Below are 23,024 nucleotides of genomic sequence, written 5' to 3'. Positions count from 1 at the left end.
TGTGAAAGGATGTACAATGGAATCAGCGCATGATGGCTTCACTCTGGGTCTTATTACTTACCGTGCGACCTCGACCTGTGTCATGGAGAAGGCCACTGTGCCTTCCTCGAGATGGTGTTGTAACATACCAGAGGCCAGACTCAAGCTTGGCTCAGTGCACAAGCTCACTAAATGATACCTTTGCTTTTCTGAGGTAGCTTTGGAGTCACCTTCTGCACTGTCTCATGGAAAGAAGGCTCTAGTTTGGGGAGGCTCACATATAAACCACAGATGATGGAAAGGGGCCGCAGTCCTTAGACAGCAGTGGAAATAATCATGATAGAAGAGACAGCAGTCATCATTTGCGAAGTGCTTGCAACATCTCATTTGCTCTAGAGAGTCATCGTCACGAAACATTTGCACCCCTACCTCACAGGGGCCATTGGATGAATCATGTAAGGCCCAAAGCAGGGCATTTCTGGATGACAGTATGAATGTACTGCTGGAGCCTGACTGAAAATGTTCAAATGCAATTTCCAACACTCACTGAACGATGCTGGGAATGTTCCTTTGTTGAGATTCCGTTGAGTGACCCATACATGGGAGGTGTGACGGCAGCTGCTTTCAAGAGGATGTGGTGGGGAATTCAATGACATGGGACTCAAGCCTGAGTCCTAACATACTGTCGCATGCAACAAAACCATGTCAGTCACCCTCGTTATGGTTACAAATTGCCACAAGCCTGGATTATGTTGGGGAAACATTCATACATGTGAAGAATTAACTTGGGGTGCCAAGTTGCCCGAGGCTACTGGCATCTTAAGCTAATCCTTTTGAGAGTCGAGAGATAATCCTCAGCACGGTTTGAGAGATTATTGGTTAGAGACTGCACTGCCCAAGAATTCAGAAGCAATGCTTGAAAAGTAATAATGGGGAAAGGGTTGGGGTGGGGAGGGCTTAGCCCCTCTCTCGTCGCTTCTCTAAAGCTACTTACAGAACATCACAAACACGTCCTTCTCCTTGTCAAAGACAACCACATTGAAGTTCTTCCCCACGAGCTTCTTCACAGACCCTTGGTCCCAATACTGGGGGATCTCTTCGCTGGATGCGTGTTTCTAGGAAGCAAATTCAAAAGATCTAATATGCTCCGCTCCAGAAAAGAACAAGCAAGCTGGAGTCCCCCCCCACCCTCCATTACAAACAGTGAAAGGCTTTGTCATGGAGAGACAAACTCTTGAAAGGATTTGAAATGTTGAGAGAGTCACTAACTCAGCGTCCGTTCTGCACTGTCCAGGGCAGACTGGGGTCAGTCAGAGCAGAGCTCTGGGCTGCACATACAGGACTCCTGGGATTCTCAGATCACTGTGGGAATTGTGTCGTTGGCCTCTCAACTAGACTGTCTGAAAACGATGGCTGTGAGGGTCAAGACCAAGGCATTTCTGTGCCAGCTTCTCTCAAGTGCATCGCTATTTCCCTTTTGGTTTTCTTCAGCGATACTGGTCATCAGTTGTCCTAGAGCCTAACCCCACCTGAGGCTGTTATGTTCTTTCCATCACCGGGAAAGCCTTCTCCAAGGCTTACCCCTCCTCCCTCTAGCCAGTTAACACAAATTTATCCTTCAAGATGAGCTTTGGGGAATTATTTTTTGATTTCCCAAGTTATATGAGCTCCTGTTACCATAAGTTCTTTAAAATGTCCCTGTGTGTTACTTTCAAAATATTATCACTTATTTTTCTCTTTTTCTGCCACACTAGATGGTATGCCGTAATGGACTTTTTCTCATCTCTCATCAAGTGTCTGTACACCTAAAGACCCCAGCAAAGAATTTTCAAATGAATGACAGAAAGAATGAATTCCATTCAGTGGCTATTTTTGTTTAAAGAAAGTTTTAAAAATCTTAGGACATATTTTTCAATACAATCACTGACTCCTGGATATCTCTTCAGTCTATACCTTCTTTTCCATTCTCCCTGTGATTACCCTAGTCTTGATAGCCCATGCTTCTTACATCGATTCCCCCTTTATCTCATCCAAAATTTCATGGTGTCTTTGTTTTCTACAATTAAGGCTTTATTTCTATCATGGAGATGTGATTTCTCCTGGTATATGGGATGCCAAATCTGTACTGTGCTTATGAAGTTCTTGTTGTCTGGCTTCTGTCAAACCCTTTAGGTTTTTTCTTAGTGGTGCTATCCCTCCTCTTGAAGGCGCTCACTGGAAGCATAAAGGTGGTGGGAGCCTCGACATGGAAGGCGAGCAATGATGCAAGCAAGGAGGAATTAGGAATAGACAGATCAGATAGAGATCATCAGACAGGCAGAGGATGTCTATCTGTGTTCCAGGAGCAGAAGAGAACGTGTTGGCCTTTGAAGAGTAGGAAAACATCTTACATCTAAGTGGAAAGAAGCTAGAAGCCAAGGAGAGTCTCAGGTACATTATGGATATGATAATGAAAGACTTCTCTCCTTGATGATATATGGGTAGAGTGCTGAGCTAAGAATGAAGGTAGGAATGGTACTGGAAAAGAGATTGATCTAAACATAAAGAGATAAACACCTCAGAGGAATTTATATAGAGATGTTGGGGCATTTCTTGGTAGAGGGAAGTTTGGTTGGTGTGTCCACAAGGTCAGTCAGTCTAATGGTGAAGTTGTTCTTTTCCAACATTACAATGGAAGTGTAATAAAACTTAAGTAGGCTCAACAGGAGTTGGATTTTTGCCTGGAGGTATACATACCTTCTATACTTTCAGGGTATAGAAGTAGAACACGGAGATGATGAGGAAGTTATCAGAGTTTAAAAACACAAAACCATAGAACTGAAGTTCATGGAGAATGGCACCAAAGAGGTTGAAATAGGATCCAAAGACTAAGGGTCATGGGTGAGGTGAGGCTCTGTAGCAGTGTGGTCGGTCAGTGGGGAAGTGAACTAAGAGGAGAAACTTGACATGAGGCCTTTGGAGGAACTTCCAGCTCTGAACCATGAGCATGTGAACAGGTTGGCTGAGATGGCATGGGCATTCCAATTCATGGGGAACAGAGATGAGCATGCTGGATGTTAACGTCTAGGAATGATGGTAAAGCGGCATGGAGGTAGCCTGCACTGAGGAGCCGGCATCCTCAGAGAAAGGGAGATGGTCAGAGGATGGCAACAAAAGTAAGTGGTGTGATGCCAAAAGCATGAAAGGCAAAGAGTGTTGGGTTTTAGATGACAGAAGGAGAAATGGTGTGGGAGTATCTGGAAGGACACAAGTTTAACATTTGACATCACGGTCACGTGAGTCAGAGAAGAGCTTCCCCTTGAGAAGGCTGCAGAGGAGGCGAGGTCTCCGTGGAAATAGACAGAAGGGAATGGAAGCAGTTAGAGCTAAGTTCTCCGCAGATACTGTTACCTGAAGACTCTCTACATACTCCTAACATTATCTAAAACAGTCAAAAGGATTCTCCATTTACTCAAAGATATTTTGGTTTGTAAAATGAACATTGTTACTCTGCAGGAGCGTTTATGGTTAACTCCCGGAAACTACCCTTTAGGAAACATGGAGGATGACTCTCTGCCCCATACAATCAAAAGGGCTCTGAAGCTCTGAGACTAAACCCTGGCTGCTACTTGCTCCATCTCCTTCTCCTCTAACCCTAGGTCAAGGGGATCCTCTAAGAAGCAGCTGCAAGAAGAATGAAATCCTCCTTCAGAGGACAAGTCGGTTCTTCTGGGAATTTATTTTATAACTAAAGAACCAGCGGCCTATCTCCACCTCAGAAGAGGCCACAAGCTGCAGTGATTCAACTCGGGAAATGAAGAGACTGAGTCACGTTGAACCTCGGTGGTCTTTGTTCTTCTGTCTCTTCCTATGGATGAATGAAACCAGAAAAACTGTAGGGAGGTCCTGAGGTTCTAGCCACGACTTACCTGAGAGCAAGCTTACCTTGGCAGTTTTGCTGAGGAAGCTGAGGCAGAATTTCCTGAGGCTTCCAAAGGTTATGTCATCTGTGGGCATTTTGTACCTGGCATCGGAGCTTAAGTTCAAGATTTGAACCGAGGGGACGTTGACTCTTGAGACCCGGAAGTACTCGAAGATGTGTTTGTTTTTGGGTTCATCCAAATTCACAAGGATGAAAAGGATCTGCAAGTCAACAAAAGCTTCTTGTGGCTCTGGACCCCTCAGATCAAGGGAAGGGAACCACTGAAAAGCTAGGAACTAAGAGAACTCAAATAGCAAGGTCTAGGGAGCACCTCCAAGCAGGTTCACTCCTGCGCCCACGGGCAGACAGGCAGCCTCCCCCGCCCGACTTCTATGTTGTACATAATCTTCACAGCTTCAGGAAACGAGCAAGTCCTGAGCATCTATTCTTGCTCCATGTCTTGGTTTCCTTGTCTGTAAAATGGTAATTCTAATCATAATTGCTTTAGAGGATTGCCTTAAGAATGCATGCAAAGGCCTGATCTGGTGAATGGCAGGTGGAAGAATGTTTCCCAAGTGTCAATTCAACATTACTCTAGGAAGGAAACCCATAACCCATGTATTAACTCATTCACACAGCAAATGTTCATAGAGTACCAAGTGCATATTAAAGATGTCACTGGACACAGAGGGCTCTACAGGGAAGAGGGAATCTCTGCCCTGTGTAACTTATGTCCTGGTGGAGGAGATGGATATGAAGTATGTTTAGATAATGACAAGTGAAGGTCAGAAAGCACAGCAGAGTGATGTGTCAAGTAACCACGCAGATGAGGTAAAGTTAGGGTGCCAGGAGAAAAGCCTGTATTAGCAAGCAGGGAACTCTGGTCCATCAAGTAGAAACGCAATGCAAATGAAAGCTCTAGTAGCCCAAAGAGCATAGAGATCAGAATATTCTGGAAAGGAAAGGCCAGTGAGACATGAGTGCCATGACGCAGAGCATCATGGGGGATGAAATCATTCTGGGTGCCATGGAAACTATCAAAACTAAACAAACAATCAAACAAACAAAAGAGCAAAACTGAAAACAAAACAGAATAGACTATTAATATGTCTTGAACACACCTAATATATGTATATATGTATATATGTATATATGTATATATGTATATATGTATATATGTATATATGTATATATGTATATATGTATATATGTATATATGTATATATGTAATCACCTGGGTTATAGAAACAGCTGTTACTTATTATATATATATATATATATATATTTTTTTTTTTTTTTTTTTTTTTCCAGGCAGTTAGGTGGACTTGAAGAAAGAGTTAATAGGACATTATCAGTCACTCTTTCTTTGTAGCTCATTAATGACGTTTGGGGTGCTTTCTGGTTGTAGCAACAAAAATTTAGACCTTCATCTCCTGATCTGTCCCAAAATAAATTCAAGCTATCTAAAAAAGAGTTAAGGCAAAAACATAAAAATAAAAATAAAAAATGAAGCAATAGAGTTGAGAGCCAGCAAGCTAGCTCAGATACCTGCGGCCAAACCTGACAATTGGGAGTTCAGTTTCCAGGACCTATGTGGTAGAAAGAAAGAACAGACTCGATACAGATGTCCCACGACCTTCACACACATATTGTAGAATACATGTGTCCATGTACATACATACACATACACACATACATGTACATATGTCCATTTTTAATTTTTAAAAATTAAACATAGTTAAGTGTTGACTATTATAGCTGTGAGAAGTCAAAAGAGCCATCATGTCACAGTCAGTCACATTAAATATCTGAAAATCTAACACTGAAAAGCAAGATTAATATTTGCACGAGGTATCTGAGATTGGAAACATCTTTCTGAAAACTGGTGTGTCTGGTCACAATACACTTGTTAAGTGTGTTTATACTCCAGGATCTTTGCTGCTTACGCGTTTATGTTTCAACATTATCATTATCATTATCATTCAGAATAACTTTAAATGAAAAACATCTTTTCTGGTCCAGATGCTAGCAAGTGCATTACACTAGGTGTAAGATACCGTAGATGATTCCTTTTTATTACTGATGATGCCAGTTACAGGCATCAGGAAATGTGCTTTACATTTCATTGCTTTGAGTGTGAACTTTCAACATTGAAGTCAGAGTCTATGTAGAACACAGACTTCAAAGGACCACAGGTTTGCCTTCCCCCAAAGGAAGAATGGAACGCATTCATCTAAAAGAAAATAGCAACCAGTATATAGCACTGGTATATAACTCATGAAAGATATATGCAAATTATATGCAAGTGCTTTCTGAATTAATGTGTAATGAGTAGAAAAGACAACTACCCCTCAAGAGTGTGCTGCTCTCGGGTGCCGTGAAAGACCCTCCAACAGCAATGGGTGGTTGCACAAACCTTGTTCTGGAATTCCTTTGAAACCAGTCTGTAATGATGGATGATGGTGCTGTAGGGCTCCGAGTTTTTGGAGATAAAAAGCAACATGTGATTCAAGATGTTCAGTTCATAAATCAGTTCCTTATTCTGCAATTGCAAGGAAACCGTGTCATTCACTGTATACACAAGGGCACCCTCCATCCTCCCAGGACCCCTTTGTCCACTGACCTCAGAGTTGAATTCAATCACAAGATCTGTGAGCTCCTGTTTTATGATATGATTGAGAATATCTTTGTTCGTACTGTCATTAATGAGCTCTTGGCGTTTTACAATTTTTCCCTTGAGCCAAAGAGAAAGCCTATTAGAGGGCAATAGCTTTCATAATATATACACCTAACAAATGTAAATAGCACAGTCCTCCCACCCATGAAAGCGAAACACTAAGGATACTCAGAAGTGTAGTACATAACCCAAGTACTTAAACCTGAGCACCGAGCAAATCCATCTGTGTGAAATGTGCGTGCATGACAGGGACTGTGACTGAATGACAGTCCCAGATGCTGTGCTCTGAAACCCAACCAAAATACTTTTACTAAGGCTGAACACCACGGCCACATACCGTCAAACAATGGCTACAAGGGATACCAAGGCAAACCTAGATCAGGGAGATCAGGAACTTCCCTGAGAGGAAACTCTGGCCAACTTCCGGCAGTTAAAGCCGGTCTGTCAGCCTTCCTGACTGCACAGGGTCACACCTTCATGAAGGCCTGCTGGCTCTCTCAGTTCCTCACCACTGTGCTTTTCGCCTTATGAACAATTGGCATATCTAACCCTGCTACGTAACCGCTCCCCAGAAGGATCTGGATAAACATAGGGACAGTATGATTGTGTAGTCTGTGAATAGTCCTCTCCCCTGCTTCCTTCCAACTTTCTCCTCCCCGACACACACACCAGCCCGATGTCCTTAGGACACAAATTTGATTCTTCTCCTTGTTTTCTTGCTTCAGCGTGTTATAGCCCCAAGTTGTCCTCTGAATAAGGCTCCAGCTTTTTTCTGGTCATAGCAGCAGTCCCTTAATACTCGTTAGGGAGCATGAGCTGCGCCAGCCTCCGTTCCAAACATGGTGTACACATTGGCAAACTCAAAGTATCTCCCAACAGTCGGATGCTACTATTGCCCTCCCGCCTTTTCCCTTTTCTTCTTCCTCTTTGTCTCTGTTTCTTTGTTGTATTCATAACCCTCCTGCTTTCCACGTGAGGAAATTATGGCACAGAGAAGTGAAATAACCTATGCGAGATTGCTAAGTTAGTAAGAGATGGAACCAGGAGTTAGCCAATTATCTAGTTACTGCTAGTATTGAGCCCGGAGATTCACATGTACTAAGCATGTGCTCTACCATTGAATCACACCCTAAACCTGGAGCCAGCATTTAAAACTAGGCAGTCTAACCATAGGGCTCATATTCCTAGCTTTTAGGATATACATTCTTATAACATTATATGGGCTGAGAAGCTTGTATTTATGTCTTAGTTATGTATATATGTGTATATGTACAACTAAAAAAAAAAGTCATGATTTTGAGAAAGAAAAATCATGGGAGAAGTTGGAGGGGGAAAAGGAAAGGAGTAAATTACATAATTACAATTTCAAAAATGAAATCATTATAATAAAATTAGTACGTAAAATATACCTATCTGCTTGTAGGTATAATACAGAATCCAAGTACTTAATAAATGTATTCAGCATTAAAATATACAAACATACCTACAATGTATTTTCCATAATTGTTATTTGGCTTTTGATTTTTTTATTGATTTATTCTGCGGAACTTTAGATTTGTAGACAGTATACATTTAACAGGAGCCTAAAAGGGTTTGTCCATGCTTTGTGAAGGGACTTCCCAAATCCTGTGTATGACAAATACTGGCAAAGGCAGAGAAGCTGGAAAGGCAGGGGGCCCAGGAAACAGATTTCTCACAAGTCAACTAGTCCAGTGACACTTAACTCACAGCTACTGGAGCCAGAGCCTGTCCCCAAATGCCATCACTTGCTATGAAATGAAAGGACATCATGATCAATAGGATCAAAACCTACCTTTTTGAACACCAGGACGCTGTCAAGGATCACGTGAAAATGCCCATAGGAATTTTTTATTGGTATTGCTCCAAATGTTAGTTCTGGGAAATCCTTGATTGTGTCATAAAACAATTCTGCCACTTCTTCCTCTAAGTCCTGTTTGGGAAAGCATGCTTCATAATTCTCTGGAGGAGGCAACCGTGCCTGGCTTATTTGAGGGGAAGGTGGGAAAGAAGTGCCCATCTGTGCCTTTGTTTTTCTAAATCCTGGGGTTTTGCTGGGTGGTCTAAGCCCTCTTTTATGGATGTTTCCTCTAGCTATGACTGAACCCACACAGGAAAATTCATAGAGATCAATAGAGATAACTATGTAGCTTCACTTTTTTTTTCCTATTATTAAAATAACGGTTGTTCTGGCCCATGAATCGAGAATGTTTCTAAAATTAATTTCAGAATCACTTTCAGAAGAAGCCATTGATTTTTTTTTTCTGCACATAACACCAAATGTGAACTATTGTATAGATGCAGTCACACTCTTGGCCTTTGAGATTCAGCCTTCAGGATGAAAGAATATTCAGGACAAAAATATTCTTCCGGAAGCAGAAAGGGAAGAGCTATGCACTCTCCTCGTGTATGACTATGATAGCAAAGACTGACATCTATTGAGAGGTGACGTGTTGTCAACCTAAAGCAGATCAGTCAAGGCAAACGAAAAACTCATTTTCTACAAGCAAACACACTCGGTAACATTTATAAGGATAAAGAATAAAATCAGTAGAAAGTGTTCGTCTGATAGTCACGCTCAAATTGTTTATGGGCTTCTTCCAAGCATCTCCCACACTAGTTCTGGATGAGGATTGATCCATCCTTAAATGGATGCATGTGTACAGCGTTGATTGTTTCATGTGGAGGCTGGGAAAGAGTTTATGGGTAGAGACTCGCTTATCGTAAGCAGACTAACAGACGCCTATTAGAACTGTCCTCAAGCCAGAAGACAAAGTCACCCTCTTAGTGTCTGATATTCCAAATAGATACCCCAAAGATCAGTTTTACTATTAAAACCAAATAAATATGGATGCCAATCTCCTCTTATTTTCTATGTTTCTTCCCATCCTCTAACTTCTAACATTTCAACTTGCGTGTTCTCTTTCTTCATTTGAATCCAGGAGCTCCCAGGAACACCAGCTCAGTGGTTGGGAAAATTGAGCAAGGACCCATTTTAGAAACTTTCCTTACCCTGAAACCTTCCCACACATAGTACTCAACCACATGAAAATAACCTCCCACCTCTTCACCCAGGTACCTGGAAGAAGCCAACAATGACCAAGGGCCTGGAATTGACAAAAGCTGTCACTTCCTCACTGTTGTTGAACAAAAGTGCTTTCTTGCTTATTTGTCTTCTCAACCAAACAACCAAAGCTGTAGATTCAACCACATCTGAAGAAAGGCAAGCAAATGAATCCCATCAGAACTTCTTTTTCTCCTGAAATCCAAGTCATGGACGTATGAAGAGAAGCTATATGCCACTAACCTTTCTCCACAGCCAAGACCCTGTACTGAATATTATGCTTATACAAAACCTTCCCAGCAGCTCTAATGAATGGAGGATTTTGTTCTTATTCTTCTCATTCTACAGATGAGGAAAGCAAGGTTCCTCTTGCCAACAGCCAGTTCACCAGCCCACCTGGGAATCTAACCTGAGAGGAAGCATCCCCAGCCTTTTCTAAGGCGATAGGAAAAGAAATTGCTTTTCTTAAAATATAAGTCAAAAATCATATATTTCTGTACATTTGGAGAACATCCCATTTTCTGCTTCTAATGCTTTCACTGGGACCCAAATATCCTGTAAGGTTTCAGAATCCCAACTTCCATTCCTCATCTGCCAAATGGGAGGAGACAAGTGTAGAATTCCTAGCCTCTAAAATGAGGACATGTATTTCTAATATGTCTGGAAAGACATTATATCAGAATGGACACAGAGCTGTGTACAAACAGACGTGCCTTTAATAGGAACATCAATTCCATAAGACAGAGAATAATGTAAGCTCTTGTTTATGTCAATGTCTACTGTATAGGGTGGGAGAGAATTTTTTAAATATTTTTTTTTAAATAATCAAGATTTATTTTTGAGTAGCTTTGGGATGCAATCAGACCATCAGTTGTGACTCAATTCCTTTAGCTCTTCATTTACTGGGCATATGTGTATTGACTTCTCCTCATTGTAATAAGGTGCCATACGTAGCTTTGCCAATATCATGATGAGTAGAAAAGAAGCACATAGCCACAGCTTTTGAAGGTCCTGTATGCTGACACAATAATCAAATAATGGCACAAACAAGTATATAATCATATCCAAACCAAAGTTATATAAGCCTATAGCAAAAATGCCTGACCTAGAATCCAAGGTCAAGAAGGGTTTCCTAGGGACAATGACATCGGATCTGAAATCTGGAAATTGTTCAGGAGGTAAGCAGGAGGCATCAAAGAAGGCCCTCCAAGATAGAGCAAAAAGCCTCATAATGATTGGCTGGTCCACTCAGAATTGCAGGGGCAACTGAAAAAGACTCTTGGTATCACTGTTTATATTTTTGTCTTAGTTACTGCTCTGCTGCTATGACAAAACACTCTGGCAAAAGCAATGTAAGGGGGGAGTGTTTGTTTGGGGTCAGAGTTCAAAGCCTAGTCCATAACTGCAGGGAAGTCAAGGTGGCACCCAGGATCTGGAAGCAGCAGGTCACACGGCATCAAAAATAAAAGACAGGGAACAGCCGGTGCTCAGCTCGCTGTCTCCAGTTCTCATACTCTAGTACGTGCCCAGGGAAGAGGGCCCTGCCTGTAGTTAACTTGGGTCGTCCCACGTCAGTTAGCCCGGCGAAGATAACCCTCCCCACAGGTGTGCCCAGAGCCCCGTCTGCCGACTGATTCTAGATCCCCGTCAAGATGACAGACAGCACTAGCCATCACAACTCCCAAGGACAGCAGTTCTTAACCTTCCTAATGCTCCGACTCTTGAAGGCAGTTCTGCGTACTGTGGTGGCCCCCAAGCATAAAATTATTTTCGCTGCTGCTTCACAATGGTAATTTTGCTAAAGGGGTTGCGATCCGGTGGGAGGGAACATACTTAACCATGTTCTAGGCAGGAGTAAATAATAATGTACACGTGATGCCTTTTCATAAAGTAAAGATGCGCCTGTAACTGCCACCCAGGTAAAGATGCAGGGCGTGGTCCTGGCCAGCCCTTCAGAGTTGTAGTACGGTGAGAGAGACAGCCACACAAATAAGTGTGAATGCTGAGTGCCCCACCAAAGCCCCCCCTCACCTGGAAGTAATGGTATTCTTAACCTCTAACAGCATGCATTTGTTTACCTGTTCCTTACCTCCTACAGCTGGAGTCCTAGGGTATGTGTTTACCTGGGGCACAGTGACTGCCTATCATTAGCATATCAGGGCACAGGAGATGCCAGGCTCAGCTTTGGTAGATACAATTAGGATTGAAGCAGGAGAAGCCAAGGCCAGCCTGAGCTACACGGTGACCCCATATCAAACAAAGCACACACAGAAAGGAAATAATCAAGAAAGTAAACTCCAAATAAACTTAACCACCTTCAGGCCATTAGACCCACGGCTGCAGCCTCGGTTTTTCCCCGTGCCAAGCCCTTTTATGGCCCATCTCCTCCCTGCCCCCAGTCATTCTCTCTCTTACCATCCCTTCCCTGCCCTGGTCATTCTCTGTCTTACCAATCCTTCCCCTGCCCTGGACGTTATCTTAAGACTTCTATTTTCTTCTGTTAAGCCTATCACTTTCTCAAACCGTTGTTATGATTTGGAGTAAATGTCTTCATTGTGAGCTGCCAGGTATGTACTTGATGCTCAAAAAGACAAAACAAAAAGCAGTCACTACAGAAGGAGGGAATGAAGGGAATGGACCACCGGGACAGCCAGCGTGAGAAGCTGCTTCCCAGGCCTCTGCTGGCCCTGGCGGGCCCTGTGGATTTCAGGTAGTCCTGAGCTTGACCAACGTCTTGTTCCCAAGTGCCTGCAGCTTGGGCACTGCCCTTGCCAGGCACGGTGCCTCCCCGGCTCTTGACTCTCTGCCAGAGGACACAGTGGCAAGTCAGGTGTGAACGCTGTGTCAATGATTGACTGGGCCTGAGCCTGGCTGCATATTTCCAAGCACAAGCTGTGAATACTTCACTAAAAGAGGCCCCAGAGGCCATTTGAGTCTCCTTCCTCCGGGGAGGCAGACACAGCCAAGTCTCCCAGTGCCAGTCCTTGGCTATTAGAGGAGAACAGGACTGGGCTTTGACCCAGCAAGAACTAAATCCACCTCCATCCTGAGTAAGGCTTCCTATTAGTCAGGTTGCAGGTGGCGTGCAGAGCAGTGTCTCCTCTTGGAACTCCAAAGAGCCCTGTCGAGTAGGCGTTATTCATTCTGCCTAGAATGAGCATGAGTAAGCCGAAGGTCCCCAGCTTCTTCATTCAAGCGCTCACAGCCGATCCTGAGGCCCAGAGTCCATCCTGGCACCCCATTTCCCCCTTTCTCTGCTTGGGAAGCAACAATTAAGAAGAGGGAGATGAGCAAGCTCAGAAATATGTGTTGTCTTCTTGTGTGTGTCTCCCTGAAGTGAGCTCTTGTAATTCATTTTGCTCAAACTCAACAACTATTAAGAACATAATCATTCCAAGCACTGGACTAGGCTTAAAAAAATAATAGTTAATAGTAAACACTTCTATTTCTTTAATACATTGCACAATGTAGGGCAGAGTTCAACAAACTATACCAAATCCGGCCCACTGTTTGATTTTATAAATAAAACTTTATTGGAATTACAGACATTCCTGTTCACAGAGTGGGTAGCTGTGACAGGTGTTCTGCTTCATGGGGCTAAAGCACGTATTATGAATCCCTTTCCAGAAAAAAAAAAAAAAAATCCCTGACTTCACTGTTTACTAGCTGAAGTACTGTTTCTGTAAAAAAAGAAAAAAAAATTCAATTTATGTATAGGGCTGTGCTGTTACCATGGAGCATGTGTGAAGATCAGAGGGTAGCTTGTTGGAGTCCAGCGTGTGTGGGTTCCAGGGATCAAACTCAGGTTGCCAGGCTTGGCAGCAGGCACCTTCACCAGCTGAGTCATTTTGCCAGCCCCAGCTAGGATGCAGTGTAGCGCTTTGTAGAGTTCCAGCTGTAAAATAATTGCCACGCTGTTGAGCAGCACCTGGAGAAGCACCTGGGAGTCAGCGCTGGCTCCAGGGATCTGTCAGGCCCCGCGCCTTGCAAGCATTGCTTCATCTTCCCGGCAGCCCAGGGCGGTAGAGCTTCTACAGGCCCCATTTTCAGATGAGGAAACTGAGGCTGGGAAAGAGGGATTGGCTGCTCCCGAGGCAGGCGGTGAGGACTTGGGTGCAGAGACTGGGTGGAGGCTAGCCCATGCCCTGTGGTGCTCTTTGAAGACACTAAGTAGCAGATGACGTTCTGTGAGGCAGCCTCTTGATCAGGATGCACAGATATCGTGGGGACACGGCTGGGGAGCAGGCTGCACACCCTGAGCAGGGGCAGACTTCCTGGAGGAGGAGACAGACGCTTCCTGAGTGGCAGAGGAGGTCTCAGCCACTCGTGGCCACCAGCAAAACTCCAGAGTCCTTGAGTCTCTGCCAAGCTCACGTGGCGTGTAGAACTGGCACACAGTCATCTTGTCATCTCTTGATGGAATCGGGGCTCAGTGTTCCTTCAGCAAGGATGGGCAAGCCAGCACCTGAGCCATGCCATGACCAGGCGTGAGCCTGCACCAAGCACCTCAGGCCTGCTTCTTTCTTCATGGTCCTCCCAGAAGCCAGCACATCATCAAGGACCCCTTTCATGGGTTAGATGGATCCTCCCTACTGTTGAGGATCATTCTTCAGGATCCTAGCAATCGGATCCCCATCTCTCCTCTGGCTTTCACACACTACTCTCCACTGAAGCCCTGCCTGGTCTGTTCTAGACAGTTCTCCCTCTGAAGAGCTTACCCAGCCTGCCTGTCCAGTCTCTCTCCCGTTCCCACTCTTTTGAGCATCCTGATGACTGCATCCCTCCCTCACAGAGTCTCTTTCCAACCCGTTGGCAATAGTTCATCAGGTTCGTTCAAAGCCAAAACCTCTACTTGCTCTCGGTCTCACAAGGTGGACTGGGTCCTTCGCTTGTCCCGTTTAGCTCCCAGGGTTTTCATGTGCTCCCTGCCCAGAAGAAAGCTTCAGAAATGCCAACGCCCGCAAAAGGTCATGCCTGTCTTCTGATTCTGCCACTCAACATGTATACCATGGCACCATTCCGTCAGCATTCGAGAGGATGGGCTAGTCTCTTTTGTTACGTTTATTTGTGGATTAATTATCAAGGCTGTGTGCCGCAGCTCGCCTGCGGAGGTCAGGGAACAACACAGAGGCACAGGCTGCCACCTTCCACCATGTGGGCTGCAGGAGCTGAACTCAGGTTCAGTCTTGAAAGCAAATGACTTCACCCACCAAGCCATCTCAGCCCCCCTCCCGAGCCCCTTTAGGCTTCGCCAGCTTTGTAACATCCATCCATTCTTCAGCCCAGCCATAAATCCATCCATCCATAGACTTGCCAGCCCCTGTCTATCCCATATCTGTTTACACACATCCCACGTCTGTTTACACTTGCAAATTAGGATCGGCCATGTCACACACTGAGATGTGTAACTCTCCAGACATCTTCAACAGCACGGGAAGCTGTCAGTGAGTGGGTGTGTGAAGAGTTTGGTCAGCAAACAAGCCAATGAATGATGCTGTGAAGGAAAGTGCTGGGGAGACACCCTGCCTCTAGATTTTGTTCTGCTACCCCCAGTCTCTCTAATTTGTTTCTGTGTATGTATGCACACAGTTGTGTGTGTGTGTGTGTGTGTGTGTGTGTGTGTGTGTGTGTGTACATGCTCGCCTGTGCATGCTCACATTTAGAGGCCCACAGTTCAACCATGGATATTCTGTAGGCACCATTTCTTTTTTTCAGATGGGGCCTCTCGTTGGTCTAGAACTTACCAAATAGGCTAGCCTCACTGGCTTGCCATACCCGGTCATTTGCCCATTTCCATTCCCCCAGCTCTGGGACTGCAAGAAGGCACCACCATGCCTGGTACTTCTTCACAGGAGTTCTGGGCATCAAGCCCCCATCCTTTGCAAGCACTCTACTGTTGAAGCTATATCCCCAGCCCCTCGCCACCTCCCCTTTGGCCCAGCAGTGTTTCCCTGTCAAAATCCTCTATGCTACAAGAGTGGGCTTAGAAAGAACCTCTGGTCTGGTAGTATAAAACTTCCTGTTCCTCCTTAGCGAAGATGCTGTGATGGGGATGTTGCAGCCGAATGTTCCCATTTCCTTCTAGACACAGAGCTGAGCCACGTTTCTTAGCCTTCTGGCATTGGAATGGGGTTATGGATCAGAATTCCACTCTGTGAATCGCCAACAGGAGTGACTCTGCCACTCTCCAGCCATGCCCACTACCAGTGGCGAGCTCCTGCCTCTGGATACTGAGGAAAGAGCAGGTGGCTTCACGGCTCAAAGAGAAAAAAGGGCCTGGGTCACTGAAAGATCATGTGGACCAGAGCCTCTCACATCCTGCCTCAAACTGCCAAGCAGGCTTTCCATGAGCTTGGAATCAACCTAATCCCCAACTGCCATTACCTTTGCAGCTGATGGGCTCTGACCTGTTGCCCTCGTAAAACAGCTTCAACTCCGGGGCTTGCTTGATGTCAAACTCCTGCTTAAGCTCCGTCTCCACGGTGATGTCCACTTTGCCAAAGCCCAAGCCGTTCTTGCCCTTGCCAAAGATTTCCACAGCTTTACCCAGCTCCTCGGCCAGCTTCCTGGACTGCTTCAAGGATGGATTGTCTGAAAGAACCGGTGTGAAGATAGATAACAGCTTCCTGCTCCAGCCCCACTTCCTGCTCTTGTTTATCCTAGCAGCCCCTGGCTTCTCCTGTGTTCACAGCTAAGGAGTGGGCTTCAGAAACCTGACAGAAGGTGAGGCAAATGGGTCATAAAATGGGACAATTTGGGAGATTATCAGAATCAAATGAAAATAATTTAACGATTTGTTACATGGTGCTTAGTATTCTTCTAAGGGTTTTAAAGGCACTAAAGGCTGTTGCCCCCTCAATGATCTTATGAGGTATATGTGGTTGTTATTATTATTATCTCAGTTTTATAGATGAGGAAACTGAGGCACAAAAAAGCCCACATACTTGATCAAGGCCCTGATACCAGGGCATACTTAAGCTGGCTACAGAACTCAATTTTTTTTTAACTTTCACTAGGCACTTAAATTAATTCCTGGCACATAATAAGGATATAATGCATTTTGATCACTACTGTTATTAACTGCAAATTTTTCTTTGGTCAGAAATTAAGGGCGCTAGAAGTAGCTCATTTGCACCACCTGGTGGAATATCTTGGAACTAAGCAATCATTGTCTGGGAGCTCTCATACAAAGGCAAGTGGGGTGTGAGAAGCCCTATGTATTCATTCCCCTCTCTGATCCCACCTTGGGAAGGAGTAAGCCTAAGGGACCAGGTACTCTCTTACAGTATCTGAGATTCTGAAATCCTTGGTTGTTCGCGTCGCTGGGCAGTGAGGTGAGGTAGGGGCTCTTTAGTAAAAACAGCCTCAGGGACCTAACCTTGGTCATGGGTGGGCTGTCCTAGCTGGCGTGAGAGGAGATGAAATGGCAGACCTCCTGAGGACATTGAGAGAGTTCAGGTCCCCGCTGCCACATGTGTGGGACTGGCATTCTGAGTCAGGATTGGGGGAAAATCGATTCCCTTTAAGTCACACTATTCTGTCTTTTCCAAACCTCTTGTCCATCTGGAGCCCTTGGAGAATGTACAAGTCACCTCCTAGCTGTGGGCAAGGCCACATCTGACAGATGTTTCATAAAGCAAGGCTGGGGAAGCTGGGCCTTAGGACAGCTGGCACTGGCCCAGCTGCCAGTTACTGGCTCAGCGATGGAGCCTGCCTGTGAGTGATCATTCTCATTAAACTCCCCACATGTGGATGGGAAGCAGAGACTTTCTGCCTCTCTCACAGACTGCTGCTTCTCCTGTCTGCTTCATCATCATCACTACCTTCATTACACCCATCCATCACCAGCAGCAAACTCTGGCCTCTTTGCTGGTGGCTCTGCTCCAGGGAACTCTCCCAACTTCCACCTGGACCTGGCCATGCTGGGCTCCTGGTTGTGTAAGAGTACAAGGCAAGGGAAGCATCGGGATACTTGCCAAATGGTGGAGCATTTAGAGGTTCCGCACACAGCCCTGGAGTGTCTGAAATGGAGGGAAGGGAGACCCTGTGGCCACAGACACGCCACATAATTCACTTCTGAAGCTACTTAGCATTTGTCTCCCCTCTCCTGGCTGTGAGTTCCGGGAAGGCAGTGTGGCTCACCGTTCATTTCTCAGTGCTGAGAATAGGTCTGGGCAACCCAGCATTCAATAAATACTTACAGTAAATAAAGTACATCTTCCGAAGATCAGTGCAGTGCTATGGGATGGATTGAGCAGTAGTTTGGGTGGGAGACTGGGCTTTAAACTGAGACAAGCTGTGTGACTCTAACCTTTTCGAAGCTCGTTTCATGGGTAGGATGGGACCATGGTACTGAGCGCAGTACTCACAGTGAAGGTGCTTGATAGATGTCCGTTAGAGTCGTCATTGCCATGGTTATAACCGTGACAGCTATCATCATCTATACCTTTCCATCACCACAGTCTTCATTGCCATCAGCATCTCCACAACTATTACTATCACCACCACCATCGTCTACATCATTATCACCATTTCTGTCACCATTGTCATGAACTCTGCCATCATTACCATCATCTCCATTATGATCATCATCATCATCTCCCTCAACATTACCATTTATATTCTGTATTAGTTTCTCTCTCTCTCTCTATTTCTCCCTCCCTCCCTCCCTCTCCCTATTCCTCTACCCTCTCTCCTACTACACTAAAAATGATCTAACCAGAAGCAACTTGGGGAGAAAATCAGTTTATTTGTGTTATACTTCTGGGCCATAAATCCTTCACTGAGGGAAGTCAGAGCAGGAACTGAAACAGGAACCAAGTCATAAACCACGGAGAAATGCTGCTTACAGCCTTGCCGAGGACCACCTGCCCAAGCAATGATGAAGCATTCCACCGTAGTTCAAGCCCTCCTATATCAATTAATAATCAATACAACAGCTCATAGACATGCCCTCAGAATATGCTGTAAGCAATTTCACCATTGAGCTTCTCCTCTCAGATGACTCTAGGCTATGTCAGGTTGGCAATCGAGGCTAACCTGGGCAATTATCACCATTGCCATTATCACATCTATCATTCTCACCTTTGTTGTTACTATTATCTCCTCATTATCAAGTATCACCATTATCCCAATCCAATTACCATCTTCATCATCATCACCATCAGTATCCACTATAATCCCAAGACAGATTCTTGCCACCTTTGTCTTAGGGACAAGTGGTAAATGGCCCTAATAACAACTACTTCCAAATCTTTTCTTCTGTCCTTTCCACCAAAAAGTTGCCTTTCCCTCTCTCTTTGACCCATTCAAGTTAGTTATCACAGCGAAAATGAGGATACAAAGAAAATATCATTCATTCATTCATTCACTCGCCTGAAAAGTATGGAGACCTACCATGTTCCAATAGTGGCAGATCTAGGGATCAAGAGATGGGTACGGCTGGTTCCCCTGACCCATGGTACACACATGTTTAGAAGTGCTTTTGATACGACGTGACAAATGCTACCAGAAAGAAGGCTAACAAGACTGGGAAAGATTCCTACCCAGCCTAAATGAGTATGGAAAGAGTTCCCTCGCGAGAAGCTTAAACCTCACAATCCAGGTGCAAAACTGAAGGAAGAAATATGCTACAGAACAAAGTCCATGGCAAAAGATCCAGGGGCCTGAGCCAGAATATTCAGTTCTGACAACTAGAGCTGCATTCAAGAAACCATTTTCTCTGGGTGCTTTCCAGAGAACGCATTTGGAAGGGGCCTGTAATTCATAAAGAAGTCTACTTCGGGTCTCAGGTAGGTAGCGGTGAGAATGAAGCCGGCAGTGACAGAGGAGAGAGCTGGGGACCACAGAGTTTGATGGAGACCTCACAGGGTGTGGAGATACATTCTAGACACAGCAAAGTTGGGGATGACCTAGGAGTTTCTGATTTTGACATGGGAGCATTGCAGTGCCCTCAGTTCACACAGGCTGTTAGAAGAAACTGCTGTTCAGAACCAAATCCAAAGTACTGAAGTTTGTTTTAGACACAGGCAACATTTGAGGCCCGAGAAAGAAAGGTTCTGCCAAGCATTGACCTTGAGTTCAGTGATCTTCAGAAAGATGACTGACCAAAAATTTGAAAACCACTGAGATCCCCCAAAACTCTCCTGTATACAAATCCCATTTACCTTTGAGGAAAACATTTATAATCTTTCCTCAAAATGATTTTCCCAAAGGTCACCTTAAAAGGTCTACCAGTTTTCAAAAACTCATTTTGAATTATGTATTGACGGAATCAATGATGGAAACTTAATGAGTTTAATTGAGTGTCTCTTTTATATGACAAAAATCTGTGCTGGTGTGAAGGGAAGTATTCAGATACGTCGAAGTGTTCATATTGGTTGCTATCAAGCTAATTAAAAAATGTGATGCCAGAAGCTGAGGGCTTTTATCAGCCGTAGAGGGTTCAAGAAAACAGATTACCTTAGCGTCCCTCTGTGATAAAACAGCTAGTAGTGAGTGGAAGCTTGCGTTTTTACGGGGACAGGCCTTTCCCAGATGTGAGCATCTGCAGTATTTTCAATGCATGATAGTATATGGCATTCCTGTGACCCCCAAAATCAATGAGACAGGCATCACGCTTCATTGCCAGAGCCGGATACTCACGGAAAATCACCATTAGGAAGCGAGTGTCATTCAGTGCCTGCGTGAAGCCTGCAGGAGTCAGCACCATCAAGTTATGATCCTCCAGGATGTGCACAGGCCGGGAAATGTTGATGTCGCCGTCTATCTCTGGTGAGCCAAGGACCTCAGAGAGGCAAGCCGACATCAGCAGCAGTGGCGTCCAGAGCAGTTCCATGCCTGGCCTGCAGGGGGCAGCAGAGGAAACAGCACTCAAACCCTTTGAACCCACTCCCTTCCTTAAGGCCTTGTGGGTAACTTGGAGCTAGCAGGGCTCACAGAACCTCAGCAATACACACAGCTTGGCGACAGCCCTACAGCAAAAGACAAAGTTGTCTGGCCAACTCGAAGGGAAGCTAAAACAGCTCCCATTCATGAAGGCCTGGAATCAAACAAGCCTTTGGAGCCCACTAGTTTCCACTCACTTGGAGAAAATTTTGCAGAGATGAGTCCCAAGCCAGAATCCTAAAGTGATTCTCTGATTGGTCCCTTCCCACCATCCCATTTTACCAGTACCGATGCTGTTTCCTGCTCCTTCAACTCTGGCCAGCCCACTTCCCTGCATTATGCTGTACTGGATCTTTGCAATGTTCTTAAGAGTAAATGTTCTAAAAAGTCATAGCCACAACACACACTTGTAAACAATAAAACAAAAATATGTCAATCTAGGTGTAAGGACACAAGGGTATAAAACAAGACTGAGGTCAGCCTGAACTATACAGTGAGTTCCAAGCCAGCCTGGGCTACGAGATGTGATATTGTCTCAGATATGCAAATAGCAACAAGAGCTCAAACTGTCAGGTAAAAAAAAATAAAGATCTCTCCCATGATCTCACTGTGGAGGAAGCTGATCATCCATAATGAATCCACACTAATGTTGAATATTCCTATATGCATATTTTAAACCATAAACAGCAATCAGATTATACAGATTGTTGAGCGTTCCATTTTCTTTTCCTAACCCTGGATCCTCTGGAGAATTTAAAGAACATGACTGATATCCTACCTCAGCCAAATTCAGGTTAATTCAGAATTACTCCGGATGGGACCTGTCTTAGTTACTGTTCTGATGAAACACCATGACCAAAACCAGCAGGTTGTTAAGGAAAGGGTTTATTGAGCTTACACTTCCATAACACTGTTCATTAATCAAAGGAGGTCAGAGCAGGAGGTAAAACGGGGCAGGAACCTGGAGGCAGTTCATGCAGACGCCATTGAGGGGTGCTGCTCACTGGCTTGCTCTCCGTGGCTGGCTCAGTCTTTCTTATGGGACCCTGGACCTCTAGCCCATAGATGGCACTACCTACAATAGGCTGAGCCCCCCCCCCCCATCAATTACTAAATGCCCTACAGGCTTGCCTATAGCTCAGTCTTATGAAGGTGTTTTCTCAGTGGAGGATCCCTTCTCTCCAGTGACTCTCGCTTGTGTCAAGTTGACATAAAGCTATCCAGTACATCTATGCACGTCAAAGGCTCCCAGATAATTCTTCACTTGTTGTTGCTTTATCTCTCCACTTGGGACATTTTGAACACGTACAGATGGGGAAATGGCACTGTGTATCTATCTATAAGGCACCCATCTCAAAAGCACATAGAACCATACATTATTCCATAGTCTCATAATCTCTCCACTGAGTTATCGTGGCAGTTTATCGCTCAAGCGGTCCACATGTCATTTATGAATATGTCAAGATGAACTGCTAAGTGATGGGGAATTTCTAAGAGTATAGAAACCACCATTATAATATCTGATGAAACAGTAACACCTTTGTATCAACTGCCTAGGCAGCATATAAATTTTCCTGACAGTCTCATAAATTTGTGTGTGTACAGTATGTGTATATGATATGTGTGTTTATGTCTGTGTGAGTGACAACGTGCGTGTGAAGGTCAGAGACACAACCTCAGGTGTCATTTCCCACTTTCTACTTGCTTAAGGCCATGTGCCCTAAATGTCTGATTCCCAAGCCCCAGGTCTGCAGCATTGAAAACAGACCCCACCAGCTGATAAGACGCTTGCTGTAAGGAGACCTCATGGCCACTGCGACTTTTATGAAGGAAAGCATTTAATCGAGGCTGGCTTACAGTTTCAGAGGTTTAGTCCATTATCATCATGGTGGGAGCACGGCAGCTTCCAGGCAGGCATGATGCTGGAGAAATTGAGAGTTCTATATCCAGATCCACAGGCAGCACGAAGAGAGACACTCTGGGCCTGGTTTGTGCTTCTGAAATCTCAACACCCACCCTCAGTGACATACTTTCTCCAACAAGACCACACCTTCTAATCCTTTCAAATTGGGCCGCTTCCTGGTGACCAAGCATTCAAATCTATGAGCCTATGAGGACCATTCTTACCCAAACCACCACACTCAACCATCAGCCTTCACCATACCAATCTTACTATTTCATTCATTCATTCATTCATTCATTCATTCATTCATTCACTCATTCATTCCTTTATTCACTGTCTTAGTTAGGATTTCTGTTGCTGTGAAGAGACGCCATGACCACAGCAACTCTTATAAAGGAAAACATTTAATTTGGGCTGGCTTACAGTTTTAGAGATATTTGTCTATCATTATCATAGCAGGGAGCATGGCAGACATGGTACTGCAGAGATAGCTGAGAGTTCTACATCCAGATCCTCAGGCAGCAGGAAGAAAGAGTGAAACACTGGGCTGGGCTTGAGCTCCTGAAACCCCAAAGCCCACCTCAGTGACACACTT

General features: G+C 44.7%; 1 protein-coding gene across 1 annotated transcript in view; it reads right to left on the bottom strand.

The window, feature by feature from the left end:
• Nucleotides 1-22,635, bottom strand: part of Pdilt (protein disulfide isomerase like, testis expressed) — a 28,101-nt gene extending 5,466 nt beyond the window's left edge. The window contains exons 1-9 of the mRNA XM_055627594.1: nucleotides 22,384-22,635; nucleotides 20,284-20,483; nucleotides 16,024-16,230; nucleotides 9,655-9,788; nucleotides 8,371-8,508; nucleotides 6,504-6,614; nucleotides 6,297-6,422; nucleotides 3,904-4,101; nucleotides 974-1,094 (exon numbers count right to left, since the gene is read on the bottom strand). Coding sequence (XP_055483569.1) covers nucleotides 974-1,094; nucleotides 3,904-4,101; nucleotides 6,297-6,422; nucleotides 6,504-6,614; nucleotides 8,371-8,508; nucleotides 9,655-9,788; nucleotides 16,024-16,230; nucleotides 20,284-20,476 — 1,228 coding nt within the window. The 5' untranslated portion in view covers nucleotides 20,477-20,483; nucleotides 22,384-22,635. The remainder of the gene's footprint in view (nucleotides 1-973; nucleotides 1,095-3,903; nucleotides 4,102-6,296; nucleotides 6,423-6,503; nucleotides 6,615-8,370; nucleotides 8,509-9,654; nucleotides 9,789-16,023; nucleotides 16,231-20,283; nucleotides 20,484-22,383) is intronic.
• Nucleotides 22,636-23,024: the final 389 nt, after the last annotated feature.

The sequence above is a fragment of the Psammomys obesus genome, unplaced genomic scaffold, assembly GCF_907164565.1.
Source record: "Psammomys obesus unplaced genomic scaffold, mPsaObe1.curated_primary_1811, whole genome shotgun sequence".
Taxonomy (NCBI): domain Eukaryota; kingdom Metazoa; phylum Chordata; class Mammalia; order Rodentia; family Muridae; genus Psammomys; species Psammomys obesus.
Note: the sequence above shows the minus strand (reverse complement) of the source record. Positions and strands in the feature narration are given on the sequence as shown.